Source organism: Papaver somniferum, chromosome 6, assembly GCF_003573695.1.
Source record: "Papaver somniferum cultivar HN1 chromosome 6, ASM357369v1, whole genome shotgun sequence".
Lineage (NCBI taxonomy): Eukaryota > Viridiplantae > Streptophyta > Magnoliopsida > Ranunculales > Papaveraceae > Papaver > Papaver somniferum.
Window position 1 is genome coordinate 69,452,629 of NC_039363.1, and position 13,356 is coordinate 69,465,984.

The 13,356-nt window shown below is 39.4% G+C and overlaps 1 protein-coding gene across 1 annotated transcript; it reads right to left on the minus strand.

Annotated features, from left to right (window-relative positions):
* Positions 1-11,901: 11,901 nt before the first annotated feature.
* LOC113290897 lies at positions 11,902-12,816 on the minus strand. Its single transcript, XM_026540484.1, has 3 exons — positions 12,606-12,816; positions 12,450-12,484; positions 11,902-12,255 (listed from the first exon to the last, which is right to left on the minus strand). Exons 1-3 carry the CDS (start codon positions 12,814-12,816, stop codon positions 11,902-11,904), a joined length of 600 nt encoding a protein of 199 aa, XP_026396269.1.
* Positions 12,817-13,356: the final 540 nt, after the last annotated feature.

Here is a 13,356-nt window from a genome sequence, read left to right on the forward strand (position 1 = left end):
AGTGGAATCCGTGAAGGACCTAGAGGTTAATATGTACAGACTCAAAAAGGGAACCGAAGGGATGACTAACGAAGTTAACCGCCTTCAACACTTAGGTTCTATGAAGCAGGTATAGTTGGATAAGTGTCAATATGCTCTTGAGAATCTTCGTCTTAATTATAAGAAACTTTCTGGTGAATACGATTTCCTTGACGAAGCCCGGGATGCCGTAGTAAATGAATATGGAATAGCTTCGGCTAATTTCGAAAGTATACATTCGTTTGTTCGTGGATGGTTTTGTAATTCTTCTTTTAACCATTTTGTTTCTTCTTTTCCAGAGCTCAGAGGGATAACTTGGCCTTGCAAATGAAAAGCTTAAAGAGACTCAATCTTCCTTAGTGTATCAGTAAAGTCAGGCCAAGTATTATGAAGGGCTGGCGGGATCTCGGGATAAAGCAGTGAGGAGGCATACAAGGAAGTGACCCGATTGAAGTCTTCGTTGTCACAGTATGAACTCAAAGCCACCGTTATTGTGCATAAGGCTCGTTGCCAGCTTGCTGAGGAGGTTATCAAGACCTTAACCAAGATCGAGCAGAGCCTTCTGAAAGATCATGGCATTGTTAAGAAGTACCCCCACCGTCCTATACCTGAGCCTCTGACCTACACATTCGATCCTTCTTCGGGAGGGAGCGTCCCTTCGTCTCAGAGGAAGATCCCAGTTGATCGCGTCGAGTCTTCCCAGGGGAAGTAGGTCTCTATGTTTGATCTCTGTTGATTACTTGGCTTTGGGCCATTTTTTGTGTATCTTATGTATTTTTATCTATATCCCCAAGCTTTTAATCAACTTTCATGGAATGGATCACCGTTTGTTTTTGGGTATGTACAACTCTGATTTGTCTGCACTGTTAGTTCATACAACCTCTTAGATAGTAAGAAAATCTAAACATTGAGAAATGAATAAGTAATGAAAAGTGTTTGACAACAATAACGAAGGGAGGTACCTTCATTATTTACTTTGGACCTGTCTCCCCATCGGCAAACCCTGGGCCAGAGCATTACCGAACTGTGGGGGTTAATGCAGCGCTCTCAGACATGTGATGTGTTATTGAATTATTTACATGCAATCATTCTGCCGAGCCACTGCTCTATCAATTGGTTGGGTATCTGTTTCTACTGGAATCCTTCTCCATGGTCCTACACTTATAGACGCTGATAGGGGAGTCCTGAGAGACCGTGATGTGGTTTATAGATAGTGGTAAAAGTTGTTCGATTCTCAGACTTGCGAAGGATAAAATATAGACTTAAATTCTAAAATTAAAATAGAAAACTCACTAATAATTATAGCAAACACTGACAAAGTTGATATCAATATTAAAAGACAACTGAGGCTAAGATTCCACTATTTTTTCAAGTTCAAAGTGATTTAATCCAATCTTTATATTTATGCAATTTTCTCATTCAATTTGATTCTAAAACATTGCAACAAGTAGATTTTCAAAAGCAATAATTGTAAATATCAAGTATGAAGCATCAAAAGTCTATAAACTAAGCATACTTCATAAAAATAGATCACAATCACTCAAGTAAAAATCATATTCAATTATAGCTCAAGGCCAATAATCATAATCATAATTGCAATAAATAGGTGAAATAGAATATACCACTTCTTGTTGGAAAAATAGCTTCCTCTATCGCCTCAGCAATGGGGTTTAGCTCCTCATGTTAATCACTTGCTCAAGATACATGTTTGTTGCTCAAAAGTTGATTAAATAGAAGAGAAGGTATGAAGCAGCGTGTTTGTAACAGTTGTAATTGTTACAAAACGCACTGTTACAGAAAGCAGTGTTACAAAGAAATACTAACAGTAATGGTTGTTGGAAAATCGTTACAGTTTGAAAGAAAAGGTGACGGTTCTCTGTTCTTCTTCTTCCTCTCGACTGCAACTCGGCTATTCTTCTCTGTGGATTTTTCTTTGCTATGTTCTGTTTCTAAACTTCCCCAAAGTATGTGTAACCCTTCTATGACCTATCCGAACTCCTTTTATATCCCACAGGCCGATTGAATCTCAAGAAATCCTCGGTTATTCTTATCTTTTTCTCCACCTCAAGTCTCGGGATTTCTTTCCCTTCCAAGCTTATCTACGCGTCAACTTGGTTCTCCAAACTCTCAAGTACTCCCTGTAGACTGAATAAGGACTCAATTCATAATGTAAAATCCTCCGGTACTTCCATATATAAACCAAAATATCCGAGAATACACGGAACTCCCTGTTTTAGCCAACTCGATGATCTCCTCCTCTATTTTCGAATCTAAAGGGATTACCAACCCTGTTTCGATGAATCAAGATAATCCCAATCCATCTCCACGTCAAACTCCGACATAATCTCACCCAAAAGACGATAACAACTCCGATAAACTTCACCTCCTCTGTTTGCTTCTCCCGGCCTATCTAGCCCAATTGGTTGGGTCCAATCAATCACAGCGACCCTGTTATGCTATCACAGGTCCAGTCCAACGAAAATAAGCCATTGAATCTCCTTATAAATCGCTCAAAATTCGATCTCCAGATCTGCTTCGCTGCTGCAACAGCTTCCCTTCAAAAAGCTTCATTTGAATTGTGAAGAAGAGACGCCCCCTATCCAGAGCAGGGGTGCGAATAGAATCTTCCTTGAGGGTGTCCTGAGGGTGCCCCTTAGTAATTTGGGTACCCCTTATCCATAGTGAGAGTCTGAATAGCATGTGTCCTCCGGGCGCTTTTACCAACTTTTCGAGCCGATTTTTCCAAAAATGATTATTGGCCAAAAATACCTACACACACATAAAACACTGTAATAAGTACAAAAATGAGCACTATCAATTATAGAATCGAGACAAATTAGACAGAAAAATGTGTCTATCAAATACCCCCAAACTTATTATTTGCTAGTCCTCGAGCAAAGATGAAATTGAAAAATAAAATCCTAATTCACTGAAGCAGGCATCGTCGATTGCATTTAGCGTATGCAATAATCCTTTAAACCCCTAGGTGGCCCTAGTGGCCGAGTTATAGTCTCGGGAGGGCTTACCAGAGGTATACCCACAAAACCTTTATACTCCAGACCCTAGCTATCTACGCACGACCTTGGAAAGCACTAAAGAATCTCCCTGGTTGGCATACTTATTGGCTACAGGAAGAAATACCCTGATGCGAAATTCCAATTGTTGTACACGAGTTTTCACTCAAGCATACTAAAATTCATATAAAGTGACAGAGCTCTACTCAGATAGTTGCACTATGAACATCAATATTCGGAGTCAAACCAATCACATGGATAGATTAAGAGATGGATATAGAAAAACGTAGATGGTTTTGATGTTTACCAAGTGAACGGTGTTCCTCATATCTGTCTGAAGGCCTCCGCCAAAAATGAACCTATCCTAATGGACTGAGATACTAGTCTGACTAATATCAACACAACTGGCATATACAAGGGAACCAGTGATTGATAATCCTAACTCTAGGTCAACACAGCTGGCATATACAAGGGTACCAGTGGTCGACTTTATTGAATTTATTCCTTTTGGTCAAATGGTCTGGTCTCAAAAAAAAATTATTTTTTTCATCTCTTTTTTTCTTTTACTTTTTCTTTTTCAACTTTTTTTTTTTTTTGTTTTTTGTTTTTTTTCTTTTCATGGTATCTCAATCACTCTAATTCACCCTAGCATTGGTAAAAACTTGAATCGTGAGACCCACCTAATCACTTAGAGTAACATAGCTTAAAAACAAAATAAAATAAAAATAGAAGTGAAAAGGACTCAACGAGATATGGTGAAACTATCATGTTATTTCTAACACCTGAGCTCTGTGCTTTTATGAATAGACTCTTCTAGATGTTTCCATCTAATCAGATTGGTTCCTCAACTCCTACAACCAAAATGCTTCCATCCACTTAGGTTGGTTAGTGTTATCCTTAATATGCATAAATTTCTAGTCTGGAGTTTATTTAAAACAAAAAGTTTCTACCTCACCCCCAAACTTAAATCTAACATTGTCCTCAATGTTTCGAATGAAAGAACAGTACCAAAAATATAAGTAACCTCTACCTAACCACTAGTCTTTGGGTGATACGGGGTAGCTACTTTGTGGGTAATACCATATTGTTTCATTAACAGAGCAAACGGTCTATTACAAAAGTGTGAATCCCCATCACTAATTATAGCTCGCGGTGTACCAAAACGTGTAAGTATATTCTCTTTCAAAAACTTAATTACGACCCTATGGTCATTTGTTTTACACGGAACCGCCTCAATCCACTTAGACACATAGTCTACAGCGACAAGTATGTAAAGATAACTCAAAGAATTAGGAAATGGACCCATAAAAGCAATGCCCCACACATCAAAGACCTCAATCACTAAAATAGGGTTCAAAGGCATCATATTTCTACGGGAAATGGTCCCTAACCTCTGGCAACGATCACAATACACACAGTGACTATGGGAGTCCTTAAACAACGAAGGCCAGTAAAATACACACTGCAATATCTTAGCAGAAGTCTTCTTAGCACTAAAATCACCCCCACAAGCATGTTCATGACAAAAGGAAAGAATACTGGACTGGTCACTCTCAGGTACACATCTCCTAATAATCTGGTCTGGACAATACTTAAACAAATAAGGATCGTCCCAAAAGAAATGCTTAACCTCGGCTAAAAACCTAGAACGATCTTGTTTACCCCAATGTTGAGGGGTTCGACCAGTAACAAGATAATTCACTATATTTGCATACCAAGGTGATTGGGAAATAGAGAACAATTGTTCATCAGGAAAGTTATCCCTTATAGGAAGGGAATCACTAGGGGAACTAACAACTAGCCTAGATAAGTGGTCTGCTACTACATTTTCAGCACCCTTTTTGTCTCTAATGTCTGGAGAAAATTATTGTAACAATAGGATCCACCTAATCAATCTAGGTTTGGTATCCTTCTTAGACAAAAGGTATTTCAAAGCAGCATGATCAGTATAGATTACGATCTTAGAACCTAATAGGTAGGATCTAAACTTATCCAAGGCAAACACGATGGCAAACAGTTCCTTCTCGGTAGTTGTATAGTTCAACTGGGCATCATTCAGAGTTTTGCTAGCATAGTAAATCACATGAAGTAATTTGTCAATACGTTGACCTAACACAACGCCTATAGCATAATCTGAAGCATCACACATAATCTCAAAGGGTAGGTTCCAGTTGGGTGCCTGGACTATGGGAGCGGTAGTGAGTAAATTTTTAAGCTTCTCAAAAGCCTCTAAACAAGCATCATCAAAGACAAACTTAACATCTTTTGCAAGGAAATTGCAAAGAGGTCTAGAAATCAAGATAAAATCCTTAATGAATCGACGGTAAAAACCTGCATGCCCTAGGAATGACCTAATGTCTTTTACGGTTTTTGGGACCTGTAAAGTCTTAATAAGGTCAACTTTGGCTTTGTATACCTCTATACCCTTTGAAGAAATGATGTGCCCTAAAACAATTCCTGATTTAACCATGAAATGGCATTTTTCCCAATTAAGCACTAAATTCTTTTCCTTAAACCTAGTCAAAACTAATGTCAAATGATGCAAGCACTCATCAAAAGATGAACCAAACACTGAAAAATCATCCATACAGACCTCTAAAAACCGTTCCACCATATCAGAAAATATGCTCATCATACAACACTGAAAAGTCGCAGGGGCATTACACAGACCGAAAGGCATGCGTCTATACGCGAAGGTACCAAAGGGACAGGTAAAAGTGGTTTTCTCTTGGTCTTCTGGGGAAATAACGATCTGATTATATCCGGAAAAGCCATCTAAAAAGCAATAGAAACTATATCCAGCTAATCTTTCTAGCATTTGGTCGATAAAAGGAAGGGGAAAGTGATCCTTCCTTGTTACCTTGTTCAATTTCCTATAGTCGATACAGACACGCCATCCCGTGGTCACTCGGGTTGGGATTAACTCATTATCCTCATTCTGGACTACAGTGATACCTGATTTCTTGGGAACAACCTGAACGGGGCTGACCCACTTACTGTCTGAAATTGGGTAGATAATACCCGCATCTAACAACTTAAGCACCTCTTTTCGAACTACTTCTTTCATGTTAGGGTTCAGTCGATGTTGCATCTCTCTAGAAGGTTTGGAGTCTTCCTCTAAATGAATCTGATGCATACAAACGGTAGGACTATTACCCTTAATGTCTGTTATAGACCACCCTAAAGCTTCCTTATTATCTTGAAGTACTTTTACTAGCCTACTTTCCTGATCACTATCCAAGTCGGCAGCAGTAATCACAGGTAAAGTCTCAGATGGGCCTAAGAACACATACTTCAAGTTATCTAGTAGTGGTTTGAGGTCCAACTTAGGGGGCTCTTCTAAGGAAGGAACTAAGGTAGTCTCAGAAGCTGGTAATGGTTCGAACCTAGCTTTCCATCTATCAGTGTCTAACACAGGGGTAGAATCTAATAGAGCATTCACTTGTTCAATGGTACTATCATCGTCAAAATCTAAACCAAAATGGGATAAACAACTCTCTAATGGGTCTTCAGACAAGATGTTTGGTAATGACTCCTGAACTAAGGATTCTATCATATTCACCTCTTCAACACATGTGTCATCTAGCTCATAAGGTAGCTTACTGGCATTAAAAATGTTCATTTCGATAGTCATATTACCAAAGGATAAATTCATCACACCATTTCAACAGTTTATGATCGCATTAGACGTAGCTAAGAATGGGCGACCTAAAATCACAGGTATCTGGTTCTCTGGGTCAGGGACATGTTGGGTATCTAGGACCACGAAATCCACTGGATAAATAAACTTGTCGACCTCAATAAGAACATCCTCGATAACACCTCGAGGAATTTTGACAGACCTATCAGCTAACTTCAGTGTTATCTGAGTAGGTTTCATTTCACCAAGTCCTAGCTGTAAGTACACATGGTAAGGAAGTAAGTTCACACTGGCTCCTAAGTCAAGTAAAGCTTTTTCTACCCGGTGTTTACCTATTGTACAAGCAATGGTTGGGGAACCTGGGTCTTTGTACTTTGGAGTGGTAGTGTTCTAAATGATTGAACTTACATGACTAGCTAAAAAGTCTTTCTTATGGACGCTAAGTTTTCGTTTTCGCCTACACATATCCTTAAGGAACTTGGCATAAGCAGGAATTTGCCTAATTGCATCTAATAAAGGAAGGTTTATGGTAACTTGCTTAAAAACCTCCAATATTTCATTAAAGTTCGATTCCTTCTTTGTTGATGCTAATAGCTGAGGAAATGGGGCTCTAGGCACAGAATCAGACCTCTCAGGAACCGAATTGGCATCATCGGAAATTTTATCAGTCCCCTCAGTTAGTGGTCCTGAGGGATGAGATCCTGAGGGGTGAACTACAGTATGTTCACTATCGGGCATGGTTACCTGATTGTCTACTACTCTACTACTCCTAAGGGTTCTAATAGCATTCAATTGATTCGACGGTTTTGAACCTACTTCATGAACTCCTCTAGGGTTGGGGGTAGTCTGACTAGGGAGCCTTCCGTTATCTCTCTCACTTAAGGTCTTAGCTATTTGGCCGACTTGAAGTTCTAGCTTAGCAAGGCTCTGAGCATTAGTTTGAAAGTTCTGCTTGGTTTCCTGTTGAAAACTAATTTGGCTCTGTGCTAACATATCCTGAGTTTTTGCTAACATCTTAATAGATTCCTCTAAGCTAGTCGTTTTGTTTTCTGGGCCTGATGAATTCTTTGTGTAACCAAAACCTGAGGGAGCATTAGAATTACTAAACTGACCTTGACTCTGGCCCTTAGACCATGAAAGGTTCGGATGGTTTCTCCAACCAGGATTATAGGTTTCTGAATATGGGTCAAACTTCTGAAGGTTATCATACCTAGTGTTATTATAGAGAGCATTGGATTGCTCTTCATTATTCTGGCCTTCCCAAAAAGGCTCCAATCTACCACGAGTGTGACCCACTTCTAAAGCTTCTAACCTTTTCGCTATAGCAGCAATTTTGGCATCTGATTCAAAGCTTCCTTCTACCCTATTAACGTTTCCTCTGCCTAGAAGAATTGTTTTCTGGGGTACCCTATTGCTTTCCCATTGTTGGGTCTTTTCGGCGATTTCATACAAATATGTCATCACATCGTCAACTGTTTGGTTTTCAAACCCACCTGTACACATCGAATCTACTGTAGTTGTAGTGGGATAATCTAAACCCTCATAAAGGATCTGAACTAACCTAACCTTTTCTAAACCATGATGAGGACATTGGGCTAATAAATCATTGAACCTTTCCAAATACCTATACAAAGAATCTCCCTCTTGTTGCGAAAACGTGCAGATTTGCGTCCTAATAGACGATGTTTTGTGCCTAGGGAAAAACTTGTTCAAAAAGGAAGATGTAAGTTGTTCATATGTTTCAATTGATTCGGAAGCCGAACTATACAGCCACGACTTGGCTTTATCTTTTAAGGAAAAGGGGAATAACCTGAGTTTCAAAGCATCATCATCAAGGATTCTAATTTTCAGGGTACTACAAATTTCCTCAAAGTCCTTAACATGGAAATATGGGTTTTCATTTTCTTTCCCTAAAAAGATTGGGAGCAACTGTAAGGTTCCAGGCTTAAGTTCATAATTTGCTTCAGTTTCAGGTAACTTGATACACGAGGGACGAGTAGTCCTAGTAGGGTTCAACAAAGCTTTCAAAGTTGCCATTTCTGGCGCTATTGGACTATCAGGGATTTTCTCCTCAAACAGACGTTCAAAAACGGAATTTTCAAGAATCGAACTTTCTAAATTGAGGTAATCGATATGCTTAGAACTACTAGGTTTCTCTTTAACAAATCTACCTAGGGCGTCTCTTTTACGTTCAGGCATGCAACAGAATAAGGTAGGGAATTCTATGCAATCACAAAACAAGGCGGACTCAACCAAATCAAACCTAAATTTCTAGCAAACAAAAAGCATGATGGATCCACTTAGATTGTTTCTAGACCAGCTTTTATTCTTTCGAAAAGGAACTCGTTACAATCTGAGCAAACCCCTCTGGAATCAATCCGAGTCAAAGTAAGTTGAATCGAGGCGAGGGAAGCTCAGTGGAGCTTTGATACCCAAGGCCTCACCGGTTACAAGGCGGCGCAGTCACGCATTCAACTCACAGAAACCTTCAAGAACTTCGAAGTATGCTTAAAAGAGTAACCAATATTCTTCGAACGACTTTCCTATTAAGCTCGTTACCCTATAGGTCTCGTTCTAGTCAAAATTTTAGGCTTAGGTTCGCGTTTGGTTTCGTGTTCCTAAGGCGGGCAAGAAGAGAACGGTGATGAAATCCTAACCCTTATCTTGTATGGAAAGTCCTTGCCCTTTACTAGGAAATTAAAGCAACCGTTTTCAAGTCCTCAGCATATATGCAAACGAAGGAATACAGTAAACCCGCTGACAGGGGATTCACGGGTGTTTCAAAAAACTTACCTCCCGTACCAGACGGGTGAAGAACCGCTAAAGTCGACTCGGGCCACGACTCATATGTCATGTACGAACCCGAGGGGCCGAGGCGATATCGTAATCACCGTCCTTCTCTGCACACAGTTTATATTTAAACCAACCCTTCCTTAGGGTTTAAAAATAATAATGTCCAAAGTTTAATGTCCAAGTGTCCAAAAAGAAAAGAAAAAATTACAAAAATAACAAATCCTAATACAGTTCTCTCTTTTTTTTTCTTTTTTTTTTTTGAATAATAAAGAAAAATAACTAAAAAGAAATTGTCTTCTTTTCCGTTCTTTTCGCTTTAATCTTTCGCTCCAAGTCTTTATGCTTTAAGATCCAATCTTTACGAAGTCACCAAACTCCTTGGCTCAATTCTCTTTATGATCCAAAACCTGCAGACAAAAGATAAATACCCAAAAACGTAAAAAAGAACAAAAATAATAAAAACCTAAAAAATAAAAGAAAAATAAGTCTAAAACCCTAAAAGCAAATCCGCGTCGGCGGCGCCAGAAATTGATGTGGTTATAGATAGTGGTAAAAGTGGTTCGATTCTCAGATTTGCGAAGGATAAAATATAGACTTAAATTCTAAAATTAAAATAGAAAACTCACTAATAATTATAGCAAACACTGACAAAGTTGATATCAATATTAAAAGACAACTGAGGCTAAGATTCCATTATTTTTTCAAGTTCAAAGTGATTTAATCCAATCTTTATATTTATGCAATTTTCTCATTCAATTTGATTCTAAAACATTGCAACAAGTAGATTTTCAAAAGCAATAATTGTAAATATCAAGTATGAAGCATCAAAAGTCTATAAACTAAGCATACTTCATCAAAATAGATCACAATCACTCAAGTAAAAATCATATTCAATTATAACTCAAGGCCAGTAATCATAATCATAATTGCAATAAACAGATGAAATAGAATATACCACTTCTTGTTGGAAAAATAGCTTCCTCTATCGTCTCAGCAATGGGGTTTAGCTCCTCATGTTAATCACTTGCTCAAGATACATGTTTGTTGCTCAAAAGTTGATTAAATAGAAGAGAAGGTATGAAACAGCGTGTTTGTAACAGTTGTAATTGTTACAAAACGCACTGTTACAGAAAGCAGTGTTACAAAGAAATACTAACAGTAATAGTTGTTGGAAAATCGTTACAGTTTGAAAGAAAAGGTGACGGTTCTCTGTTCTTCTTCTTCCTCTCGACAACAACTCGGCTATTCTTCTCTGCGAATTTTTCTTAGCTCTGTTCTATTTCTAAACTTCCCCAAAGTATGCGTAACCCTTCTATGACCTATCCGAACTCCTTTTATAGCCCACAGGTCGATTGAATCTCAAGAAATCCTCGGTTATTCTTATCTTTTTCTCTATCTCAAGTCTCGGGATTTCTTTCCCTTCCAAGCTTATCTACGCGTCAACTTGGTTCTCCAAACTCTCAAGTACTCCCTGTAGATTGAATAAGGACTCAACTCATAACGTAAAATCCTCTGGTACTTCCATACATAAACCAAAATATCCGAGAATACACGGAACTCCCTGTTTTAGCCAACTCGATGATTTCCTCCTCTATTTTCGAATCTAAAGGGATTACCAACCCTGTTTCGATGAATCAAGATAATCCCAATCCATCTCCACGTCAAACTCCGACATAATCTCACCCAAAAGACGATAACACATCCGATAAACTTCACATCCTATGTTTGCTTCTCCTGGGCTATCTATCCCAATTGGTTGGGTCCAATCAATCACAGCGACCCTGTTATGCTATCACATGTCTAGTCCAACGAAAATAAGCCATTGAATCTCCTTATAAATTGCTCAAAATTCGATCTCCAGATCTGCTTCGCTGTTGCAACGACTTCCCGCCAAAAAGCTTCATTTGAATTGTGAAGAAGAGGCACCCTCTATCCAGAGCAGTGGTGCGAATATAACCTTACTTGAGGGTGTCCTGAGGGTTCCCCTTAGTAATTTGGGTACCCCTTATCCATAGTGAGAGTCCGAATAGCATGTGTCCTCCGGGCGCTTTTACCAACTTTTCGAGCCGATTTTTCCAAAAATGATTATTGGCCAAAAATACCTACACACACATAAAACACCGTAATAAGTACAAAAATGAGCACTATCAATTATAGAATCGAGACAAATTAGACACAAAAATGTGTCTATCAGACCGTATATAATTACTTTCCCCAATAGAGTTTTTGCAAAATATTTATTTAATTGATATGGTGAGGTCTGCTACTCCTCGACCAGAGATAGAAACATGTCAAGCGGATGCACCATCTTCTTCTTCTTCTGGTATTCTTCATGCAGGTACAGAACTGCATTGCTTCACGGATAGTATGGCTTGAGATATTTTGCATTCTAGGGGTGCCTGAGGACTTCTCCTTTTAAGTCCGTTCCCCGCGATGTCATGTATATGGTCCTCCCCATGTTGGTGCTAATTTACCCCATTTTCTCTCTCGTTGATATTGCGGTATAGTTCTTAGCACATGCTGTCCTTCTACAAAATTTCTAAGCTTAACCTTTTTGTTGTATTCCCTTGCTAATCTTCGTTGGTAGTTCTCCATTCTTTGTAGCGCTGCCTCTCTCCTTTCTTCCAGGTCATCGAGCCTTTCCAGCATCATATCCGTCGTTAAGTTCTTCTCCCATGCTTCGGTCTTCGTGGTTGACATGATAATTTCTGTCGGAATGACTGCTTCGGTCCCATAAGTGAGGAGGAACGGTGATTCACCGGTAACGGATCTGCGTGTAGTTCGGTAGGCCTATAACGCATTGTGCAGCTGTTCGCACCATCGGCCCTTATGTTCATCCAATGATTTATTGAAGATGAGAGCCAGAGTTTTATTTGTGGCTTCGGCCTGGCCGTTACTTTTGGGGTAGATGGGAGTCGATTTGTTCTTCCTGATCTTGAAGGTATCAAAGAGCATGTCAATATTCTTTCCTTGCAGCTGCTTACCATTGTCGGAGACAATTTCTGCAAGAATGCCGAACCTGCAAATGATGTTCTGAAAAATGAATATGAAAACATCTACGTCCCTGATTCTGGCCAGAGCTTTGGCCTCCACCCACTTGCTAAAATAGTCTGTGGCTACGATCAATCATCTTCTCTTACCTGAACCTTCGATCAGGGTTCCGACAATATCTACCCCCCATTTTGAAAATGGACAGGGGCTATCTACGGAATTTAGCTTTGTTGCCGGGGAATGGATTCTTTTAGCAAAATGCTGACATTCTTCGCATCTTCTATACATCCTGGATGCATCTCGTATCATCTGTGGCCAGTAATACACTTGCATCTTAGCTTTGTCGGCTAGTGACCTCATTCCGCTGTGGTTTCCTACGTCCCATAGTGGATGTCCTTCAGGATACAATGGCCATCTTCCATGTATTAACAGCGCAATAAAGGTCTGAGGAAAGACTTCTTATAAATAATTATGTCACGAAGATCGTATCTTCCTTCCTTTGATTGTATATTTCGATCTTGCTTCAGGTCTACAGAGAGCGTTCCTTCTTCAAGGAACAGGTGGATTTAGGTTCTCCAGTTATCTTCGTTGCTGAAGTCTTCGTTTTCATTTGTTCTTGATAAGATATCGTCTTCGACGAAATCATCGTTGATATCTTCCCCTACATCGTCGTCGGCTATGTCCTCCCCTACATCGTCTTCACGATTAGTAGCGAAGGATTATTGTGGAGTAATCGAAGGCTCATATACTCTTGTTATCTTGATGGCCTTGACGCTTTCATCCCTTAGCATAGACGATATGTATGCCAAGGCATCAGCATGCCTAAGGTCTCTCCTACATAGATTTCGGAACTTGATTTTTGGTATTTGTGATGCTAGGGTCTGAACCAGAGCCATATAT